Raw genomic sequence first — 24,059 nt, forward strand, 5'->3', positions numbered from 1 at the left:
ACCAAGAAGAACATAGTTCACATCTGTGTACCTCTTGTTCAATCAATAAAGCGCACAAACAACCTTTTCGGGTCAACAGCTTTCAAAGCTATGCTCCACTTGATTTAATTTATACTGATATTTGGGGTCCCTCCAATACAATTGGTGTTGATGGCTCAAGGTATTATTTGATTTTTGTTGATCATTTTACAAAATATATTTGGTTTTATCCAATGGAAACGAAATCCGGTGTAAACATGATATTTCCTCAATTTAAACATCTGTTGAAAATCATTTTCAATCAAAAATCAAAAGTATCTACTGGGATAATGGTGGTGAATTTGTTGCCTTAAAAAAATATTTTTCCATACACAGTATAAGTCATTACACCACTGCTCCTCACACACCACAACAAAATGGTGTATCCGAGTGCCGTCATCGTCATTTGGTCGAAATGGGCCTTACCCTTTTACATGATGCTTCTTTATCCCTCTCATACTGGCCTCATGCTTTTTCAACGGCAGCTTATCTCATAAATAGCCAGCCAACACCCCTACTAAATAACAAATCCCCTTTTGAAGCATTATTTCACCAGACTCCAAACTACCTTAAGCTCAAAAAATTTGGATGCTTATGTTTTCCTCTCACCAAGCCCTACAACACCAATAAGTTGCAGCCCAAGTCAATTCCATGCTTGTTTGTGGGCTATTCAACAACTCAAAATGCCTATAAATGTTTTGACCTGAAAGCCGAAAAGATTTATTTATCTCAGCATGTTCTATTTGATGAAAGTCAAACTCATCCTCTTCTCCATTCGGACGCAGCAAAGGATCCAAGGTTGTCCATCTCATCTACGCCAGCCGTGCCATTGATCTCCATGCAATCCTTGCCGCAACCACCACCAGTGCCAACGAGAGGTAACGCCATTTTCACCTCATCTCTAGGTAACTGCTCCAGTTCCTCTTCTTCTTCTTCTTTTCAAGATATGCAATCCCTAAAGTCATGCCCTAATTTCTCTCAATCACACGAGCACTTGTCCTCTCACTCAAATTCACATACCACTCAAGTCTCAGAAAACACGGTCGTCCATGATAGCCATCATAGTGACTCTCCATTGCCTGCACCTCACTAAACACACACCATGACCACTCGGTCAATGAATAACATTCATAAACCGAAACAATTCAACTATGTTACCAAACACCCACTCCCACCACCTCTTGAACCAACTTGTGTGAGTCAAGCATTCTATGAACCTCACTGGAGACATGCTATGTCAGATGAACTTTAAGCCCTTATGCGTCATGGCACTTGGGATCTTGTTTCCCCACCAAAAAATTGTAGTCCTATTGGGTGCAAGTGGGTATTTTTTGTAAAACGAAAACCAGATGGTTTAGTTGATAGGTTTAAAGCGAGGCTTGTCGCTAAAGGTTTTAATCAATGAGAAGGGTTAGATTACAAAGAGACTTTCAGCCCAGTTGTGAAACCCGCTACCATTAGAACTGTCTTAACAATGGCTATAATGCAAGGAGGGCCAGGCCATTGAGACAATTAGATATCAACAATACCTTTTTGCATGGAGACTTGACTAAGACTGTGTATATGATACAACCACCGGGCTTCAAAGATGTCACCAAGCCAAATCATGTTTGTAGGCAATATATGGCCTTAAACAGGCACCAAGAGTTTGGTATTCAGCTCTTAAATTGGCAATTATGGGCCTTGGATTTCAAAATTCAAAAGCTGACTCATCTCTCTTTATATACTACCAGAATTCTATTCCATGCTATATATTAGTATATGTGGATGATTTGGTTATCACAGGGAATAATATATGCTTTGTGTCTGGTATTATTACACAACTTGGTAATCGGTTTTCCTTAAAAGACATAGGGCAGCTCCACTTTTTCCTAGGAATGGAGGTTATTTTCACAAAATCTGGACTTTTTTTGTCTCAACATAAGTATATTCGAGACCTACTATCCAAAACCAATATGATTGGTGCTAAAGATGTCTCGACACCATTATCCACCATCACGCTTCTCAAATTGGTTGATGGTACTTCATCCACCAACAGTACATATTTCAAAAGTGTTATTGGTGCTCTCCAAGACTTGTCACTCACTCGCTCGGATATCTCTTTCTCAGTAAATAAACTTTCACAGTTTATGCACAAACCTACAGTGACACATTGGACAGCTGACAAGCGTCTCATTCGCTATTTAAAGCACACTATCTTTCATAGCCTCCACATTAGAAAAAAACTCCAGATTTGAACTAATTACATATTCTGATGCGGATTGGGCAGGCAACTATGATGATCGGACCTCCACATCTGCATATATAAGCTTTCTTGGAGTCAATCCTATTTGCTGGAGTTCGAAGAAGCAAAGGGTAGTAGCACGTTCTTCAACTGAGGCAGAATATAGAGCCCTTGCCAATGCAGCCTCTGAGACATCGTGGCTTCTTTCATTATTTAAGGAACTTGGCCTACCATTATCTGGACCACCTAAGCTACTATGTGATAATTTGGGTGCGACTCATCTTAGTTTTAATCCTATTCAGCACTCTAGAATGAAACATATTCAGATTGACCTCCATTTTGTTCGGGATATGGTTCAACGAGGAATTCTTAATGTTCATCATGTTAACACACAAAATCAGCTAGCTGACCTTCTAACCAAAGGTCTCTCATGCCAAAGGACAAAACTTCTAAGAGATAAGATTGGCTTAGCCGATGGCAGTTCCATCTTGCAGGGGCGTATAAAAGAAACTTCCTCAAATAAAAAATATCCCTCAAATCAAGGAACAAGAGTGACTGTAGATTCTTTGCCTCAATTTAGGGATACAACAGCTATTGTTTTCTATGTTTATACTCTATAATTGATTGCCTTAATTCTAGGACACTTTATATTTATTTTCCATACAAACTATTGTAATGAGTGTGTAATAATTTTTTCAAAACATAGCAGTAATACAGAAGAATTATAATCTTCAATTCTCATCACGATGGATGGTTAACTTTGTCCATAGAGAAGCTAACTTAGTGGCTCAGACACTTGCAAAGTTAACTCTAAACATGGGGGAAGAGAGAGTTTGGTTAGAAGAATGTCCTAGTTGTTATGTATGAACTTATTTGTATGGCCATACATAACCATTAATGAAGACCATTGAAGCCGTTAATGAAGACCATTGAAGCCATTAATTAAGACCATTGAAGCCATCAATTAAGACCATTGAGTCATACCTACTCCTTTGTACTCCTATATATATATGGGTATCATTCACTTGTATATCATCAAGTTTTGCATTTGAATAACAACTCTTTCTCTTGCAATATCATTTCTATTTTAGTTTTATAACACGTTATCAGCACGAAAGTTCTGACGATTTTGAAGTTAGTAGTCCTCTACTTCAAATAAGTTTTTCAATATATTTTTGTAGTTTCTAAAATGAATATGAAATGTTACATTACTTATTATTACTTGATGAAAACTCTATGTTTATTCTCTTGATTTTGTGAATGTTAAACATACTTATGTTCCTGATTTATTTATGTAGAAAATATCAAATCTTACAAAATTGGAATTCGTTGCTCTTGACATTTCTGGAAAAAATTATTTATCTTGGATCCTTGATGCTGAGATCCATCTGGATGCGATGAATCTGGGAGATACAATTAAAGAAAGAAATCAAGGGTCCCGGCAGGACCGCGCTAAGGCAATGATTTTCCTTAGGCATCATCTTCATGAAGAATTAAAAACTGAGTATCTCACGGTGAAAGATCCACTTATTTTGTGGAATGATTTAAGAGAGAAATATGAGCACCAGAAAACTTTAATCCTCCCAAAAGCTCATCATGATTGGATGCACCTGAGGATGTAAGATTTCAAGAGTGTTAGTGAGTATAACTCTGCACTCTTTAAAATTAGCTCACTATTGAAATTATGTGGTGAAAAAGTCACTGATGATGACTTGTTAGAGAAGACATATACTACTTTTCATGCATCGAATGTGCTCCTGCAGCAGCAGTATCGAGAGCGAATGTTCAAAAAATATTCTGAACTTATATCTTGTCTTCTATTAGCTGAGCAAAATAATGAGCTTTTGTTAAGAAATCACCAGTCACGTCCTACTGGTTCTATATCATTCCCCGAATTGAATGGTACTAGATTTACACCATTTTCAGAAGAAAATTGTGCATCTTTTCAAAGAAATCGAGGGCGTGAACGTGGTAGGAAAAACTATAGAAGTGGTGGTCCTAGAAGCGACCACACTAAAAGGGATAATAATAGAAATACACCGTACCGCGAGAAGTGGTTCAACTCAGAGAAAGGTAAATGTCCTCAAAACAAATTTTTAAAGAAAGATGAAGATGAATGCTATAGATGTGGTATGACTGGACATTGGTCTCGTACCTGTCGTACAGCTAAGCACTTGGTTGACTTATACCAAGCTTCTACAAAAGAAAAAACAAAAAAGTTTGAAACAAATTTTGTTGAACCATCAGATGATTTAAATTCTATAGATGGAGAAGATATTACAAGCCTTGATGATGCTGATTTCTTTGAAGATTCTAGTGGTAGAGTTGATCATTTGATTGATGATGGAAGTGTTCCTTTTTAATTAATATATTTTCTTTATCTTATTATAAATTTTCTTTTATATTTTGCAATATTTTGTAGTAATGAAAGTTTTATATATTTTGTAGAATCATGAGTCTTACTGATAAACTTTCTATCTTTGAGATGAATAATAGAAATGTATGTCTGGCTAACAGTGCTACAACTCACACAATTCTTAAGAATAAAAAATATTTTCAAAATCTAACATTGAGTAAAGCATACGTTCATACCATATCTGGTTCATCGAATCTAATTGAAGGCTCCGGAAGAGCTTATATTGTGTTGCATAATGGTACCAAATTTTGTATTAATGATACTCTATTTTCTTCACGATCGAGAAGAAATTTATTGAGTTTTAAAGATATACGTCGTAATGGTTGTCATATTGAAACCACCAACGAAGATAATAAAGAGCATCTTCTCATTACTAAAATAATTTCGAGTCATAAGCTCGTATTAGAAAAATTGTCTGCTCTCTCATCTGGATTGTATTATACAGAAATGAGAACAATTGAATCACATGTGGTAATGCACCAGAAGTGCATTGACCCCAAAATATTTATGACTTGGCATGATCGCCTTGGACATCCTGATTAGTAATGATGAGACGAATAATTGATAATTCGTATGGGCATCCCCTAAAGAATCAGAAGATTATCTTACCCAATGAATATCCATGTTCTGCATGTTCTCAGGGTAAATTGATTATCAAACCATCTATCTCAAAGGTTGTTTTTGAATCTCCATCATTTTTACAAAGAATTCATGGGGATATATGTGGGCCTATTCAACCATCAAGTGGACCGTTCAGATACTTTATGGTTTTAATTGATGCATCAAGTCGATGGTCACATATTTGTTTACTTTCCACTAGAAATATTGCATTTGTTAAACTTCTTGCCCAAATAATTAAACTACGAGCATAATTCCCTGACTATCCAATTAAAACTATTTGATTAGATAATGCAGGTGAATTTACATCTCAAGTTTTTGATAACTATTGCATGTCGATAGGGATAGATGTTGAACATCTAATTGCCTACACACACACTCAAAATGGTTTAGCTGAATCATTAATTAAAAGGCTTCAGATAATCGCTAGACTTTTACTCATGAAATCAAAACTTCCTATTTCTGCTTGGGGACATGCTATACTTCATGCAGCATCGTTGATTCGAGTTAGGCTATCAGCATATCACAAATATTCTCCATTACAACTTGCATTTGGTCAACAACCAAATATTTCTCATTTTCATATTTTTTGATGTACAGTATATGTTCCAATTGCACCTCCACAACGTACAAAAATGGGCCCTCAACGTAGACTTGGAATATATGTTGGGTTTGATTCTCCATCTATTATTAGATACCTTGAGCCTCTTACAGGAGATATGTTTAAGGCACGTTTTGAGGATTGTCATTTTGACGAATCCATTTTTCCAATATTGGGTAATGAGAAGTCATTGCCTGAAGCACGACAGGAAATTACTTGGGATAATAAAGCCATTTCCCAATTTGATCCTCGTACAAATGAATGTAAACTAGAGGTTCAAAAGATTATTCATTTGCAAAATGTTTCAAATCAATTACCGGATGTATTTGCTGAAACTAAAAGTGTGGTAAAATCATATATTCCTACTGTTAATGTTCCAACAATGATTGCAGTCCCTGAAGGACAAGTTGTCAAAACAACAATAGGTGAATCTAAGATACGCCTGAAGCGTGGACGGTCTATTGGTGCTAAGGACAAAATTCGTCGGAAGAGAAAAATATAAAATGCATTTGGTACTCCTGAAGAGTCCATATCTACACAGGCCATAAGAGTAATTAATGCTCTTGAAGAGACTAAATCTCCTAAAAAAAAACTCTTAAAGAGGTATTTAATGAAATGTCTTCCCTTGAAGAGGGACAGGTACCTGAAAATAACGAGATCTCGATACATTTCATGAATACTGGAGAAATTTTGAATAGAAATAAAACGGTTGTCGACAACATATTTTTATATAAAATAGCACTTAACATTACCAGAAGTAATGAAGAAATTGAGCCAAGAACTGTCGAAGAATGTCGACGTAGAAATGACTGGCCAAAATGAAAATCAGCTATTGAAACTGAATTAAACTCACTAGAAAAGCGAGAGGTCTTTGGACCAATTGTACAAACACCAAAGGGTGTCGCACCTGTTGGATATAAATGGGTATTTATACGTAAGCGTAATGAGAGCAATGAAATTGTGCGATATAAAGCACGACTTGTAGCACAATGCTTCCTGCAGAAACTGGGGATTGATTATGAGGAAACATACTCTCCTGTTATGGATGCAATCACATTCAGATTTTTGATTAGTTTGGTAGTTACAAAAGGATTGGATATGCAGTTGATGGATGTGGTCACTGCATATTTATATGGATCATTAGATCATGACATATATATGAAAATCCCTGAAGGATATAAAATGCCTGAAACTTCTAATATGAGTACATCCAGAAATATGTATTCTATTAAACTTCAAAGATTTTTATATGAGTTAAAGCAATCCGGACGCATGTGGTATAAACGTCTTAGCGAATATCTATTGAAAGAAGGATTTGAGAATAATCCAATATGCCCATGTGTTTTTATTAAGAAATCAGACTCCGGATTTGTTATTATTGCGGTTTATGTTGATGATCTAAATCTTGTTGGAACTCCTGAAGAGATCAAAAGAACCGCTATATATTTAAAGAATGAATTTGAAATGAAGGATCTTGGCAAAACGAAATTTTGTCTTGGCCTGCAGATCGAACATTTACAAAATGGAATTCTCATTCATTAGTCAAATTATACAGAGAAAGTCTTGAAACACTTTTACATGGACAAAGCTCATCCCCTGAGTACTTCAATGGTTGTTCGATCACTTGATGTGCAGAAAAATCCATTTTGTCCTTGTGAAGACGATGAATAAATTCTTGGTCCTGAAATACCTTATCTCAGTGCAATTGGAGTCCTGATGTATCTGACAAATTGCACTCGGCCTGATATTGCATTCTCTAAACATGTCCTTCGATACCTCCGAGGTACAGTTGATATGAGATTATTTTATCAACATGGTTCAAATCCACAATTAGTTGAATATGCGGATGCGGGTTATCTTTCATATCCACACAGATGTAGATCTCAAACTGGATATGTATTTACTTATGGAAATTCTGCTATATCATGGAGATCTGTCAAGCAAACACTATCTGCTACTTCTTCAAATCAGTCAGAGATCATTGCAATCCATGAGGCAAGTCGAGAATGCATTTGGCTAAGATCAGTGATTCAACATATTCAAGAAAAGTGTGGTCTTCCAGTGATTAATGATAGTCCAACAATTTTATACGAAAATAATGCTGCTTGTATTACTCAAATTAGAAGAGGATATATCAAAGGTGATAAAACCAAACATATTTCACGTAAATTCTTTTATACCCATGAACTTCAAGAGAAATATGAAATTAATGTCAAGCAGATACGATCAAGTGATAATCTGACAGATTTATTCACAAAAGTATTACCAACTGTAACATTTAAGAAGATTGTGCAGAACATTGGAATGCGGAGACTTGAAGACATATTGTCATGCACTTTTCAGGAGAGTAATGTCTTGAAAACTTGTGTTGATTGTACTCTTTTTCCTTCGCTAAGGTTTTCTCCCACTAAGTTTTCCTTTGCAAGGTTTTAATGAGGCAATCTTAAAGCACTTGGCGATATACATGAATATTGTACTCTTTTTCCTTTGCCATTGGTTTTTTCCCATTGAGTTTTTCCTTGGCAAGGTTTTAACGAAGCATATTTTTTATGTATGGTCATCTAAATGGGAAGTGTTATGTATGAACTTATTTGTATGGTCATACATAGCCATTAATGAAGACTATTGAAGCCATTAATGAAGACCATTGAAGCCATTAATTAAGACCATTGAAACCATCAATTAAGACTATTGAACCATACATATTCCTTTGTACTCATATATATATATATATATGGGTATCATTCACTTGTATATCATCAAGTTTTGCATTTGAATAACAATTTTCTCTTATAATATCCTATCTCTTACAATATGATTTCTCTTTTAGTTTCATAACACTAATCACGTTCTTTTATCAGTTTTGAGGGAAAAGAATTGTAGAGAGCATTCTGTTGATTGGATAGAATAAAATTACAAGTCAAGTTTGACTTTTCAAAAAAAAAAAAAAAAAAAACCTTTTTGACGTTGCCTTTGTTAACTTAATTTAATTTACCAATCTTCATGTTTTTTTGAATATCTGAGTCAAAGTCAAAAGTACTGAAGCAGTCTACTCTTCCAAAAGGACCAGCCTGTACAATTTTTGCATGCCTGCCGACGGTCGTCCCCTCTGGCTCTGTCCCTGTTAACAGGAGCACGCGTTATCTTCGTGCTAAACCTGTTGATCCAGTCGCCCCTTTTTTATAACTATTTTGAAAATAAAAATTATTTTAAAAAGAATACACTTTACATTATATTTATTTTTACAAAATTTTAATCTTAAATAAGATAAAATATAGAATTATGATCCAAACTCAAAATATCTGTTTTATATCATATGAAATCACTACTTATCTTAAAATATTAAATTTTTTAAAAATAAATACATTTAATTATTTATATTATATTTTTAACATATATAAACTCGTAACATTTTTTATTTTTTTACGTCATATGAGTCTTTGAAATAATTTAGGGTATCATCGGATTTCGGGAAATAATAAAACTAGAAAAATATGTTTTTATTTTATTTTATTTTATCATGTAGCCTTTATTTGTAGGGAGGCCCATTTTTCTCAGATTAAAGCAATTTAATTAGGTGTTCCCTCCTCTAAAAAAATAATTAAAGACAATTCCCAAAAATGATAATAATTTGTAAATGGATTATACAAATAGGCACTTTAAATATTACTGCATCCTTTTGAATGGTTTTACATAGACTAATGGTTTTAAATCTTAGAAGGAACAGCATGCATCACAAGGTCCTAAAAGATAAGGAGTGCTGTCATTAGGACAATTATTACAAAATATTTATGTGTACTATAATTTACTATAAATAGCAAGTCATAACTATATACAAAATTTATATGTTTATAAATATATATATATATATATATACCTTTAAGCCAGTGCATAGAATATACCTAATAAAATGTTTACTGATGAATGAAATGAATGAAATGTAAATGATAACAGTTTCTCTTAAAAATAAATAAAAGTGCTTACAATGCGACATTTAATTTGAAAAATAAATTTTAAAATTTAAATCTTATATAACAACTGGAAAATATAATAACTTTTATAAAAATCATCTTAGAGAGTTATTATTATTATTTGTAATAAAATCCTTAAAAATTGGCATTTAAATTTTAAATAACCAGCATAAAACTAATTATCTAGTTTTTTAGTTTTTGACATAATAATAATAATAATAATAATAATAATAATAATAATAATAATAACTAGAGAAATCAAGTTGTCATTCAATGGTAGAAAGAAAAAAAAAAAAAACCTTTTGACTTTCAAAAAATTGTCAATCCTTTATATAATTCGTACAAGTTTGAATGTTCTAAAAGTCCGGATATTTTAAGTTGTTCACGACCACCATCCCGACGAAGGCATGTAACAAGCACAGGCACACTTTAGGGCTGAATACAGTTAGAGGGGGTAATATATAACATTATTCGTCAATTTAATACAAATGTGTTACAAAATTAGTATATTTGAATTTAATATTAATGGGTTAAGTTAAAACAGGTATACCCATTAAAACACGATTTATGGTAGATTTGATGTTAATGGATGATAATTTTTAATTTTAGATGAAAATTTAAAATATTATATTTTAACATTATTATTGTTTTGAGATTTTTAAAAATTGAATTGAAATTTAAAAATATTGAATTGTTTATTATATTTTGTTTGAGAATTTGAAAATATTGTAATGATGAGATAAAATAATAAGAGAATTTTGTATCTCATACCACTTGCCAAACCTAACAAGTCACTAGCAGGTCAATTTGCTTGACCCGTTTAGACCAATTAAATTTTTTAACTCAAAATTATGATTATATATTTTTTAACCTAAAAATAAAAATACCCTAATTTTATTTTGTATTTCCTAACTCTCTCCCAAACCCTCACTCTCCCTTAATTTTCAATTGAGTCAGTTCTTACAAGTCACGATCACCTCCCACACTTTTTTTGGATTGTAATTTGGGTGTTTTAATTATTTGGGTTGTAATTTTAAACTTATGTTGTTAGTTTTATTTTTTGAAAGATATTGTGATTTTAATTTTTATGTAAAATTATATTAATCAGATCAAATAAATTATTTGAATCATTTACATAAATGGATTGACACTGTCGTATCATGTCGATATATTTTTAATTAATTCATAATGGGTCCAAATTTAATTCAATATATTTGGACAGTGAGTTGAGATGAAAGTTAAAAGTTGAATAAAATATTATTAGAATATTATTTTTATTTTAAGATTTAAAGGGTTGAATTATTTTTTATATTTTGTGTAAAAGTTTAAAAAAATTGTAGTAATTAGATAAGATAAATTGAAAGGCTCTCTCAATCTAAACAAAATATAATAAATAATTGATCTCAATTATCTCATTTAATTATTATAACTTTTCTAAATTTTTAAATAAATAATTCAATATTTTTAAATCTCAAAATAAAAATAATATTATAGTAATATTTTATTAAACTTTCATCTAATCTCGTCTCAACTCACTATTCAAACCAGACCCAAAAGAAAATCTATAATCTATTATAACATATAATAATATCTATAATTACACAAGTGAATTGTTTTGATTCTCATTATGTATTTATTTTTCAAAATTATGAATTTGGGTTGTTTATATAATACTACTATATTCTTTAAATTTGATATAAAAAGTGAATTTTGACATGTAAATAAATTAATAAAAAAAGATCGGTATGTGCAGAAGATTTTACATTTTTATTTCAACATTATAAAAATACATAATAATATTTAAAAAAGATAATTACAGTATTAGTTACAAAGTCACAGAAGAAAACACAGGTTAGATGGTAGAATAAGAGAGTATTAAAAAAACATAATAAATAAATAAATTAACTGATAAATATAATTAATAAATTATATTAATATAATTAATAAATTAACTGATAAAATAAAACCCCCTCCCATTTTCTTCGTTTCCAGTTGGTCGTCTCGGTCTTCGTCTTCTACATTTTCAGTCGCAGATAGTTAGAGAGAGGGAAAGGGAGAGGGCTCCGGCGCGATCTTGACCGCATATCTTTGGGTTATCTTTCCGATTCGGTTGCAATCGAAGTCTTACGGTGGAGAGCTCTTGATCGAGGTACGTTTCGCGAGTATTCATTGCTTGAAGCTCTAAATTTTATAGTAAGAACAAAAAAGAAGAGATTAGAAAAAATAGAATCTTGGTTTTAGAGGTTAGTTCCGTTCTCTTCTTTGGTTATTTTCGTTAAAAAAAAGGGGGAACTTTCTCAAATTTTGTTCTTTGCTGTTTCTTGATTGCTTTGGTTGACTAAAATTTTCGCATTATTTTGGGGATATATATAATTGTTTTTGAGCTGTGTATGTTTCATCTTAATCTGTGAATTGAAGTTTTCGTTACAAGAAATGTTAATATTCCAAGCGGTTCTATAGGACAGTGTGATTTCGTTTGGGTTTGATGATCATTCGTCTCCGTTTTGGGGCTTTCAGATGTCAGCTCTTTTGGATATATTTATTTATATTTATCTGATTAGTTTCGTTTTCATTTCGGATTATGAGAATCTAGTGGGGAAATTCTGTTGGGCCCAAAGAAAAGTTTAGTATGAGATTTTTTGTTTTGAGCTAATTATTCCATTTTTAACCAACGAATTTGTTTTGGAAGAAATTTGTGATTTTTGTTTGGTATTATGAAAGTTTGAATATGTCATAAACTGCCAAGGAAACAAATGAAGGAAGGAAATATGAAAGTTTGAATCTTATTTTTCATGTTGTTTCCTTTATCAACTTATGGAACAACCAGCTAATCTTTGCCAACCAGATTTAGTAAGTGCAGTTGGAATTTTGGATGGTGGTGCCTAATTCAACTTATGTATTTTCTTTTTCTTTCCTGTCCTTAGTGTTTCTGTCCCAGCAATCAAAGTATGTGTTTTCCTTTTTGTAAAATTTTCAAATTTTCCTCTGAAAGTAATAATTGAGAAGACCTTTAAACTAGAAGTTACTTGCAAAATAAGTTTTTTGTTTATTACAATCAAGGCTCGATGCTGAAATCTTGTGGGATGCTGTAGTTTTAGGGTGCTGCTGAGGGGTTTTTGAGTTTGGGATTTCTAATGTTGAAGAATTAAGAGACTTGAAGATTTTACTGCCCAGGCAGGAAAATGTTGGAAGGTGGTGCAAGATTCACTGGAATGATAGGCCTGAACAAGAATGACAACAACTATGATGATCTATCGCAAGGATTTTACCATAAACTTGATGAGGGTTCCAACATGTCCATTGACAGTTTTGGAAGCCTGCAAACAAGCAACGGTGGAGGCTCTGTTGCAATGTCTATCGGTAACAGCAGTGTAGGTTCAAATGACTCCCACACTCACATTTTGAAACACCAAGGGTTACGGCGCCGTGCCACTGACAATCACTCTGTTGCAGTAAGCGTTAATCGTAGAGGCAGAGTCACGCATGCCTTGAGTGATGATGCTCTTGCCCAAGCGTTAATGGATAGCAATTCCCCTACTTTGGGGCTTGAGAATTTTGATGAGTGGACAATTGATTTAAGGAAGCTCAATATGGGATCAGCTTTTGCTCAAGGGGCTTTTGGGAAACTGTACAGAGGTACTTATAATGGTGAGGATGTTGCTATCAAGATCTTGGAGAGGCCAGAAAATGATCCAGAAAAGGCACTGCTGATGGAGCAACAATTTCAGCAGGAAGTTATGATGCTGGCCACATTGAAGCATGTAAATATAGTTCGGTTTATTGGTGGCTGTCGGAAGCCAATGGTATGGTGCATTGTGACAGAGTATGCAAAAGGGGGTTCTGTTCGTCAGTTTTTGATGAAGCGACACAACCGGGCTGTTCCATTGAAACTGGCAGTCAAACAGGCCTTGGATGTTGCAAGGGGGATGGCATATGTGCATGGGCTTGGATTGATTCACCGGGACTTGAAATCTGACAATCTGTTGATTAATGCAGACAAGTCCATAAAGATTGCAGATTTTGGAGTTGCACGCATTGAGGTACAGACTGAAGGAATGACCCCCGAGACAGGGACATACCGCTGGATGGCTCCGTAAGACTTCCGACACTTTTACTTTCAAAGCTTTCATGTTATCTCTCTCTCTCTCTCTCTCTCTCTCTCTCAATGGCATTTCTAGCAATCTCTTAAAGTGCTCACGTACTTAAATCTACATTTGTGCAACATGCTGTGGATATAGTATTTTTAATCTTTTAAGGTAGTATTGATTGGAATCCATCTGAATACATTTCTCTTTTCTTCTATTTTTTACTTTCAATTCTGATAAATAGTTTGTACAATTCTTACTATTCTATATTTCAACTTCTCTTAGCCTTTAAGGTTGTACATATTTTCAGGAATTAGAATGCTGTGCATCTTGTATTTCTGATTATTTCACCTGTAGTTTTGAATTTAAGTTCTCTCTGACATATTTTCAACAGCTAGAAAGTCCAAGACACATTGTTGTGACTTCAAAATTTGTATTTCACACTACAGAGGAATATCTAGGTTTGTGGTCAATGGGCCATATCTATGGAAGATTGGTGCAGAGGTGGTGTCACTGCTTCTTAAGGTTCTTGGTTTTGGCTACTCAATTAATGCCTGAAATTCACTCTTCTAATAGAAGTTCTATCTTGTATGGACCATGGAAAACTACTTGGTATTTGGTTTTTAAATGTTAGTAACACAATTTTCAACTTGGTTATGCTTGAAATCATGCACCATTATGGAAATCTAGAGCATATTCCTTTGAACATGATATGATTTTTTTTAACCAATAAATTTGTGCTAGGACCTTGTCATATCTTTGTACCTCTGAGAAGAATGTACACTTCTTAGAACCTAACTATCGTTTGGTGAGCCTTGAATGCCAAATTTGTCATTTGATCAGGTTGACTGATTGGGGCTCAGGTGGATGCTTGCTTAGTTGCATTCTGAGCTGCACAATTCAATATTAGTACTATATAAGCTGATGTACTAAAGTTTACTTCTCTGTTTTCCAACTCTATTTTAGTCTACAGATTTGGGTGGTTTATAGATGCATTTTCATGCTCTGTATGTTAATTCGTTTTGCAACTTCTAGCTTCAGTGGTGGTCATTATTTACCACATGGAAATTCTTGATAAATAATTACTATGTAGGAGTGTGCAAACTTATTTACAGTCTCAACAATCTGTCATTTAGCCTTTAGAGAGCTCAGCACAAGGCATCCGCTCCTTGGATTTTGGAGTGTGGCTGCATTATTTGTAAGTTGGAAAATGTAAATGATTTTATTTTATTTGCTCCATTAGAATCTTTAGCAAATTTAGGACCATTTTTGCACTCCTTAGCAGAAGATTGAGGCCTGTGAGGGTTATGTTTGCGACTGCTTTGGCCCCACATGTGGATTAATGGACATAAAAAAATTGTCATAGAACTTGTAATTTGAGGTATAATCTGACTGTCCTAAAATAACCCCTCCTCCTTTCCCCTAGCTCTGTTTGGTCTTTGGAAGACTCAGGCTTTAAACCTAAAAGAGAGTTCAAAATGAGATCATTTTTAGGATGTCGCTCAGTGAGGAAAGGTATGAGAGTTTTGACTATGGCAAGGCTCTGACAGTAAGGTAGTGCACTTGTATGATGTGATACTTGGACATTGTGGAAAAGTTTTCTGATATTTTTGCTTTTACTTTCTAAGTTTTACATCTTGGAGGGTAAGCGGGATTGAATTCTAGTTGAGCCAATGAGCTTTCACTGGAATGTGATTCTAGCCAATGAAGAATGGCTTATCCTTTCCCATAAGGGCAAAGTTCAAGACCCACTGGATGTTTATAAATTTCCAATGGAAGACTGCAGTTTATGGACGATTTAAACCAAAGTTTTTGGAGGTTATGCGTTGTAACTTTATTGTTTCTTTGGCTTACTTAGGATTTCCATATATTAAAGTCAGACTTGTTCTGGAGTTATGTGGTGGACTTTGGCAGTTATCAATTCTGTATCCTATCATGCGAAATAAGCAAACGAGTGGAACATTTTACTCTCATGACATGAATGACTTGAAAAACCAAAACCAAAACCAAAACCAAAACCAAAAGGAACTATGAAATTCTACACACATGGTTTTTATTGTTGGTTTTTTCTCCATATTTCGGATGAGTAGATTAAATATGTGAACGATCACATATGTCACAGAGAGACAGCTTAGATTTACTTCTTTTATCTAGTTAATTTCTTACGCCTTTTATTCCTAGGGTTCATAAACTATTATAACTGGAATTACATGATAAGATTCATAAATTGTTTAATTCAAAGAAAACAACTTTCTTGTTGATATCAGCAGTTCGTTTTATGTATAAGCTGCCAAATTGTGGTGTGTTGATTGAAGATGGTTAAACGAATTGACCAGTAAAAGGGATTTGTTTAAGCCATACTAGTGAAATATGGTGGGGGATTAAAACATGGGTTGAAGGAGTTCTGCAGCTGTCCCCTCTTAGCAGAGATTTAAGAGGGTGAATTTATCTGATGATTAAACCATTGGCATCCTGTGAACATCTTATGTCTTGGTTACAATCTGGTTTGGTTATGAGTTTACGATGATTCGACATTTTTCGATTTGGGAAATCATATACTTATAAGATCTGCCATCTGTTATTCCTTTTCCTTGAGATATTCAAATTTACAGTGTGGTCTAACTGCCTTTTTTCTATGGTTGTGCAGGGAGATGATCCAGCATAGGCCGTACACACAGAAAGTAGATGTCTATAGCTTTGGGATTGTTCTCTGGGAACTCATTACGGGGCTGCTTCCATTTCAGAACATGACAGCGGTGCAGGCAGCATTTGCAGTTGTCAACAAAGGTGTTCGTCCTGTCATTCCCAACGACTGCTTACCCATTCTAAGTGAGATAATGACTAGATGCTGGGATGGTAACCCCGATGTCAGGCCCCCCTTCACAGAAGTTGTCAGGATGCTTGAAAATGCGGAGATTGAGATCATGACGACTGTTCGCAAGGCCCGTTTTAGGTGTTGTATTGTCCAACCAATGACTGCAGATTGATTAAAAAAAAAAAAAAAATTAAGACTGAACAAGAGCAAGAGCTAAAAGATCAGAAACAAGACAAGAAATGGGAAAATTCGAAGAAGGGGAAGGAGAAAAATGGTTTTGATGTTAGCCTTTGTGTATTTATCACGATTAAGAACTGTTATTACATTAAGAACTCCTGGTTTTGAGTTTCTTTTAACGGATTCTGTTGTGAACTAGTAATAGACCAGAATGACCACGTTATGTATACAATGCCCTCACGTTTGGATTGTTGACTTGTTTGTTTTTTCCATTTTCTGCAAAATGGTATCAGCTTTATGGATTTTTAAAACCCACCCATCCTTGTTGACTCTTGAAAAGTAGTGATTCGTGTGTTGTGTTCCGTTTGTGCTACAATTGCAGTGATCTTAGCAAGCAAGTTTTCATTGAGGAGGTTGGATCGGAACGCCATGAGAAGAGAGAAAGCTGGACAAGAAACAAAACAAAGTCGCCTACAATTTTTAAAGGTTCCACGTGAAGTAAAAGTATGAATGACAGAAACTGAAAAAAATAGTCCTAGTTGAAGTTCCTAAATTTTCTCGAGTACCAACCAAACGGAACCTAAGAAGAAAACTTGATGTATGTCTTAGCACATGGAATAAGATCGCACCATGCCTTGCAGTCTTGCAGACAGTTTTTCATGCTTTTTGATAAAATACAAGAGAATGGTCCAAGTGGACAAGTAGTATATGAATTTTAAAGTCACTCGCCAGGGATAAGATTGAACGGAAAGGATTGCATAAAAAAATGGAAACTGAAATAAAAGATGTCGCGTGACCCTGCAAAAGCATCAGAAGAAAAGGACCCTCCCATCAAACAACCAAGGAAAAAGGGTAAAAATCTCATACCAACTTTCAGTCAAAACGGTCAACATCAACCTGAGAAAGAGTTGGGAGCAGAACATCTTATGATGGACTTGGGGGGAAGGAAGAAAACTTAAAAAGTAATACTATTTACATTTCAAGCCTAGAGAGGCCAGAAATTACAAAACCAAGTTTATGGAAAAGTAAACCAAATCAAAGATATATTTCTTGACTTGTAAGGAACTCAGACAAATAAGATTTTCCTGTTTTCTTCGCTACTTTTTTTTTTTCCTTTAAATTTTATCTTGGACCAGAGAGTTCCATGCCACAGGAATCCAAAGAATGTCCCTCATCATCCCCATCCATGGTCATGCCAAACAAGCTCGAACGATCATGACCATTGTCATCATGTTCAGAGGCAGTGGCAGTGCGGGACATACTTTGGTTAGTGTTAGTGTGAGAGTGGTTCATACTGGTCGGATTGGTATTATTGTGTGAAGCTGCCCACTTCTCAGCTAAGCCGTCCCCTTCGAGCATCCGGACCACTTCCGACATCCTGGGGCGGTGGGCTGGCAAGCATTGAGTGCATAGTAAAGCTACTTGCAGCATCTCCCCCACCTCTATCTGGTCGTAGTTTCTCCCCAGCTCTCTGTCCACCAAGACTTCCACTTTCTTCTCCTGCTGATTTTTTTTCACCTGTCACCAACATTATAAACTTTTCTTACTTAACATGAAATGCTAGGCCTTTTGGGTTAGATCTTACATCAATTTTTTGGAGAAAAGGGATAGCTACCTAGAGCAGTTAACGTAAAAGAAGAAAAAAGTGATGTGAAATCTTTACCTGATTTATGTGCTGACTTACAGCATGAATGCTCTTTCTAATATTTAAAATAAAAACCTCTACTTGTACTTTTAGCAGTTGATTGTAGAATTATAGACACAGATTTAACTTGCATTCGTTTCAGGGAAAACTTACCCACTCAAGCATAGCTCCCTTCTGATTAACCGTTTTGCCAAACTCAAGAGCTCGCATTCCAGTTACTAGCTCTAACAATAGAATGCCAAATCCAAACACATCCGTTTTCTCAGATGACTGGCCAGTAGAGAGGTATTCTGGTGCAATATGTCCAACAGTGCCACGGACAGCAGTGGTAACATGGGAGTCTTCACGGTCAAGGAGCTTTGCAAGCCCAAAATCACCAACAACTGCCTCACAGTAATCATCCAGAAGAACATTAGCAGCCTTCACATCTCTGTGGATTATCTTTGGATCACATTGCTCATGTAGATAAAGTAGGCCCCTTGCTGCTCCAATTGCAATCCTCTTTCTTGCATTCCAATCAAGTACCGGTTTTCCTGTTGTAAGAAACAGGATATTAGCAATTCACCAAAATACATGGTGGAGTTGGGTTTAAGAACAGTTATTAGCACTTTCTAGATAAAATCATAATCATCTAAACATCGTGAGCTATCATTTATCTAAACATTTTAGGATTTTAAGAATTTTATTTCAAATTTTATCCGTTTTGGAATTTATAGTCAGTTTTATCACAAACAATCTCTGTAAACATTAATCGATGACTGAGAACAGAAACTTGAAATCAAACGCTTGTTAAGAGCAGGGATTTCTCTCCTTTCCTTATCTTGGTGAGATGCCAAGTTCTTCATCAATCTGTGACACTTTTTCCCAAACTCAATTACAGTGATTCTGTTGTTGTCTTTGGTGAAACAGTTGTAGGCTGAACCTTATCATCGAGTACTATACTTTGTTAATGTAATTTGTTCTCTCCTGAATCAATATTGGGGCCTGGAAAACACATTGTTGGGGGTGAAGCTCTTCAAATTATTGTCAGAAAGGAAAATCGTTCTGCAACTAAACTCCATGTCCATCAACAAGTATTATTCATCAGGATTGTATTATGATCAGTGTGGTTGCTAAATATTTATTACAAGTGGATAAATTATAGATTGGGAGTAAGCATGTTACAAACTTCTGCCCAGCTTCCCTCTTGATTCTGATTAATTAGTAATTATTAGCAGATGAACTGTATCCCTAGCAGATATAGAACTACAAATACATTCAGAAAAACAAGAGCACAACAGAAAATAATCATTTCCCCCACAAAATTTAGTGACAGAGATTGCAGCAAAGTAAGATTGGACAAACCTCTAAGCCTGGAGGCCACACTGCCATTAGCCATGTAAGGATACACCAGAAGCCTTTCAGTAGGGGTCACACAATATCCAACAAGGCGGAGCAAGTTCCGGTGAACTGCCAAGCTGATCATTTCCAGTTCTGTTCGAAACTGAGATTCCCCTGTGGTTCCAGTCATGTCTTTCAGCCGCTTCACTGCCACCATGGTTCCATCTCCTAGCTTTCCCTTGTATACATTCCCAAAACCTCCAGCACCAAGGATGTTCTTAGAGCTAAATGTGTCAGTTGCTGATTGAAGCTCCTTGAAAGTGAACTTTCTTACGTTGCCCAAACGCACGAGTCCTTCTTGGTTGTCTGCAACAAATATCAGAGACCAGTTTGAGGTTTATTATCAGTTGCTGTTGTTGTTCACTAGAGGAGATTTTTACATTGAAATCTGAAGTTGCTGACCATTAACATGTAGGATGGTTTGGGTTTTCTGTCTTTTTCTGCACCATATGGCAAGTGCTACGCATATGAGAAAGATAGAACTGAATGTGACTCCAAGTGCAATTGCTAGTTTCCTGGACTGGTGTTTTCCTGTGAAGTAACATTTTTTATGAGAAAAAAATAATAATAATAGAAAATATATAAACTTGTGACAGAGGAATGGGGTTTAGAGAATCACCAGGTGATGATTCTAGAGAAAAGGAAGGAGGAACAAGAGTGGTTGATCCAACGCAACTTTCAGTGGAGCTGCTTCCACAAATCAAGGGGTTTCCCACAATACTAGATAATACAATTTTGAAACACAAAGCAAATCAGGGAAAACACAATACTTTTACCACGTCGAGACAGAAAGAGAGAGGCAGAGCAACCATACTTGAAGGTCCTGGCGGGAAATCTTGGCACTTGTCCACTTAGATTGTTAAAAGACAAGTCCCTGAGTGAAATGATTATTATCAACAGAATTCATTGATCAGATTTTGAATAAATATTAAAAACATTTACCAACTAGAAACACACGTAACACTTGTTTCGATTTCCAAGAGATACTGATAACAAATAAGCAAATTGAGGAAGATTGAGAGAAACATAGAAAAGAGAAAATCTATACTCACAAGAAAGTAAGCCGAGATATTTTGGCTAAAGACGCAGGAAAAGGCCCAGACAAGCTATTGTTGTTCAGCCTCCTATTTCATTACATGACAAAAGTACACAGTATCAACATCATATAAATAAATCCATTGTCCACAAACAAAGAAACATAAAATACAAACTACTCAGTTTGCTCAGAAGACAGATATAGTAGTTGGGAAAACTAAAACTCCTACATGCATGCATGTATGTGTGCGCGCGCACACCATCAAACCATCGCGGATTTGGCATTTTATATCCTAGATTCTTAAAGTTGATAAATTACAGCTTCCAATCATAAAAAACTGGAACTTTGTAGTATTATTCAATTCTGACCATTAAAATAGGTAGAAAATAGGATACGTTTATCAATTTTTAATAATAGGTAATATGTACTTTTGATAGTTTAGAATACAAAGCGTAAAATCCTTAAGTTAAGGTTGTAAAACGTATTTGTGCGGGTATATATTCCAAATTTTTTCAGTATGGATGTGTGTCTGAGTTTTAATTTTTGTTTATAAGGACAAAAGAAAATTTTTGAAGTTCAATTATCCTTCAAGGTCGTTTCCTCCATTTTCTGGACAACCGAACAGGGGGATAATAAGAACAAACCCGCTGAAACAGCATACTCACAGGTATTGAAGAGTATTCAACTGGCCCAGAGACACTGGAACGACACCCGATAATCGGTTGTTAGAGAGATCCAATGTCTGAAGTTTAGGAAGCGTGCCCAGCTCCGGTGGGATTTTGCCAGATATATTGTTGTTCTGCAGCAATCTTCAAATACATCCAGACAAGGTAAAACATATAACATCAGAATCCAAAGTGAGGTGACAACACTGTTATGCTCTATTTCGTTGCAGAAGAAGTGCAGGAAATGAAAAAATACATATGAAAACAGACAACAAGACCGTGCTGCGGTCGGTGCCTAATTCAACTAACTGGCCGGGGACACATGTTCCTTTCACTCTTTTCAAACAGCAAAGCAACAGAAAATTGAGAAAAGGGGTTGTGAAATGCAAATACTAAGCTCAGTTTTCTCACACTTGTCGAAGATTTGTGAGATTTCCGAAGGCTTCAGATAAAGTGCCAGAGAGAGATTGACTTGGAGCTCCCCTGTAAAACCCAGAAACGAAGATGGAACTTTTTTTTTTTTTTCCCTGAATTCTGAGGAATCAACTCTATGTTGAGTTAATAACATAAAAACAAAAAACAACGAAGAACTCACAGGCCTGTGACAAGGTTTTCGGGAGAGCAGGTAATCATCGCCCAGCTACAAGGGTCCACTGAGTCTCCGTCCCAGTTGTTCAACACTCCATGGGGATCATGCAGACATGTTTTTATGTTGACCAAAGCTTCCACTACGCCATACAAAAGGACAAAACAAGACCCAGAGAGAAATTTCAAACTTTTATGTATTAGAAAAATGAATAATCATATTCAAGCAAGACAAAGAAGAGGGTTGGCTGTTAATTCAAGGGGTTGCTTCCCTACCTTCATGGTTGCGTGGTTCGTAGGATATACAGAGCGTAGCTGAAGATAGAAGATGTAGGAGAAGGAGGAGAAGAAAGAGATTTGGAGCCATGGTCATGAATGGAGGCGATGAACAACATGGTCCACACAGACCCCGAAAGTGTCTAAACTCTCGCCCTCTCTCTCTCTCTCTCGTCTTTCCACAGCGTCTCTTTTTCAGTCACCAAGCTTTGCTTTACAAAAAGAAGACGGAAAAGAAGCTACATTGCATACAATATATCTATACGATTCTATACACGGAGAGAGAGAACTGTGCGTGCTTTTTGTATGATTTAGAGAGAGAAGCGAATCAGGTGGGTGATACGATCAGTCGTCAGGCGAAGGGCGAGTGTTCGAATGCGTGAGCGTGTATCCAGATATTGAGAGAGACGTAGTTGGAGTGGGGTACTGACATTGTACCCGGTATCAGTCTGAGTGGACTCCCTGGGCGTGCTACTCTAGCTCACTGCCTCTCTCTTCACACGCGCACGCACTCTCTCTCTCTCTCTCTCTCTCTCTCTCTCTGGAATCTGAATCCTACTCTGTTACAGCTTCAACACGGAGAGCTTCAAGGCTTCATCCCCATTTCCAAAACCAAATCAAAACCCATCAATGGTGACCGTTGGGTTTATATTGATGTGAATTTTCTTTAGCCTTTTACTCTCTGATTTCTGATTTTTGAGTTGCTCCCAGTCTCCTCCTATGATAGTTTTGTCTGAGGGCAATGTTTGAGAAGTGACTTTTTTTTTTTTAAATTAAATTCTTTTAAAAACAAGTTTGTGATGTAATTTCCCTTTTTTATGAAATTTAATCCTTTTTTTTTTATTTTTTGACAAGAATAGTTCAATACATTTTGCATGGTTATTGTATACAATCTATCATACGGCATTTGTTGAGATACATACATACTCTATCTTATATATCACACGTCGTGATTCGTATCATCAAAAAGTTATGTAGTGTTTAAAGTCTATGGACTCTCTTTGAGGGGAAAAAAAAACAAAAGATAAAATTACTCATTGAAAAATTAATTTTGTCATGTGAATCTCATATTTTTCTTTTTTCTTTTTTTAATGAGTAGGCAGATCTTACGCATCTTAAAGCTACAAACATTTTTCAAAGTTAATAACATGACATTTAATAATATAATGAGAATTGTATCATTTACGAGGAATATTAATTCAATCTAGAGTGTGCAAATCTGACACACATTTAACAAAAAGACAGGTCTATTATTAAAAAAATAAATTTTTCATGTAATTCTTACATTTTATTTTATTTTTAAACAAAACACGCAAGATTTACACAACTTAAGACTACAAAATCATTTCTCATCATTTATATTTAAAAATTACTTAATAAGTTTTTTATTATAACTTTTCTTATTAAATGTACAAACTTTCCACCACCCCAAACAAGTGGCTGAGAGACTGAGATATGCTGACAGGGGAATGTCAAGAAAAAAGTTTATACCCATCCAATTGTTAAGACTGAGATAGCACTCTTATCCATGACACCCAAAAGGGAAC

General features: G+C 35.1%; 2 protein-coding genes across 4 annotated transcripts; one reads left to right on the forward strand and one right to left on the reverse strand.

Annotated features, from left to right (window-relative positions):
• The first annotated feature begins 11,815 nt into the window (after nt 1–11,815).
• Nucleotides 11,816–17,180, forward strand: LOC122298636 (serine/threonine-protein kinase STY13-like). 2 transcript variants are annotated; one of them, XM_043108475.1, is made up of 3 exons: nt 11,816–11,997; nt 12,941–13,941; nt 16,581–17,180. In XM_043108475.1, exons 2-3 carry the CDS (start codon nt 13,031–13,033, stop codon nt 16,918–16,920), a joined length of 1,251 nt encoding a protein of 416 aa, XP_042964409.1. In that variant the 5' UTR covers nt 11,816–11,997; nt 12,941–13,030; the 3' UTR covers nt 16,921–17,180. The 2 variants fall into 2 exon arrangements, with proteins under 2 accessions (XP_042964409.1, XP_042964410.1); XM_043108476.1 differs by lacking the exon at nt 11,816–11,997 and having other exon boundaries at nt 12,909–13,941.
• Nucleotides 17,181–17,758: 578 nt separating this feature from the next.
• Nucleotides 17,759–23,002, reverse strand: LOC122298635 (probable LRR receptor-like serine/threonine-protein kinase At4g30520). 2 transcript variants are annotated; one of them, XM_043108473.1, is made up of 11 exons: nt 22,513–22,998; nt 22,247–22,379; nt 22,063–22,134; nt 21,652–21,795; nt 21,003–21,074; nt 20,765–20,824; nt 20,570–20,670; nt 20,353–20,481; nt 19,915–20,256; nt 18,724–19,103; nt 17,759–18,443 (listed from the first exon to the last, which is right to left on the reverse strand). In XM_043108473.1, exons 1-11 carry the CDS (start codon nt 22,607–22,609, stop codon nt 18,048–18,050), a joined length of 1,926 nt encoding a protein of 641 aa, XP_042964407.1. In that variant the 5' UTR covers nt 22,610–22,998; the 3' UTR covers nt 17,759–18,047. The 2 variants fall into 2 exon arrangements, with proteins under 2 accessions (XP_042964407.1, XP_042964408.1); XM_043108474.1 differs by lacking the exon at nt 22,063–22,134 and having other exon boundaries at nt 22,513–23,002.
• Nucleotides 23,003–24,059: the final 1,057 nt, after the last annotated feature.

Source organism: Carya illinoinensis, chromosome 16, assembly GCF_018687715.1.
Source record: "Carya illinoinensis cultivar Pawnee chromosome 16, C.illinoinensisPawnee_v1, whole genome shotgun sequence".
Taxonomy (NCBI): domain Eukaryota; kingdom Viridiplantae; phylum Streptophyta; class Magnoliopsida; order Fagales; family Juglandaceae; genus Carya; species Carya illinoinensis.

Bases quoted from the DNA above. Each gene is read 5' to 3' on its own strand.
- LOC122298636 (XM_043108475.1), top strand. From the start codon at position 13,031: ATGTTGGAAGGTGGTGCAAGATTCACTGGAATGATAGGCCTGAACAAG. The intron at 13,942-16,580 runs GTAAGACTTCCG...ATGGTTGTGCAG, and splicing joins ACATACCGCTGGATGGCTCC to GGAGATGATCCAGCATAGGC.
- LOC122298635 (XM_043108473.1), bottom strand. From the start codon at position 22,609: ATGACCATGGCTCCAAATCTCTTTCTTCTCCTCCTTCTCCTACATCTT. The intron at 22,135-22,246 runs GTGAGTTCTTCG...TGGGTTTTACAG, and splicing joins GAAAACCTTGTCACAGGCCT to GGGAGCTCCAAGTCAATCTC. The intron at 21,075-21,651 runs GTGAGTATGCTG...GTAATGAAATAG, and splicing joins TTGAATACTCTTCAATACCT to GAGGCTGAACAACAATAGCT.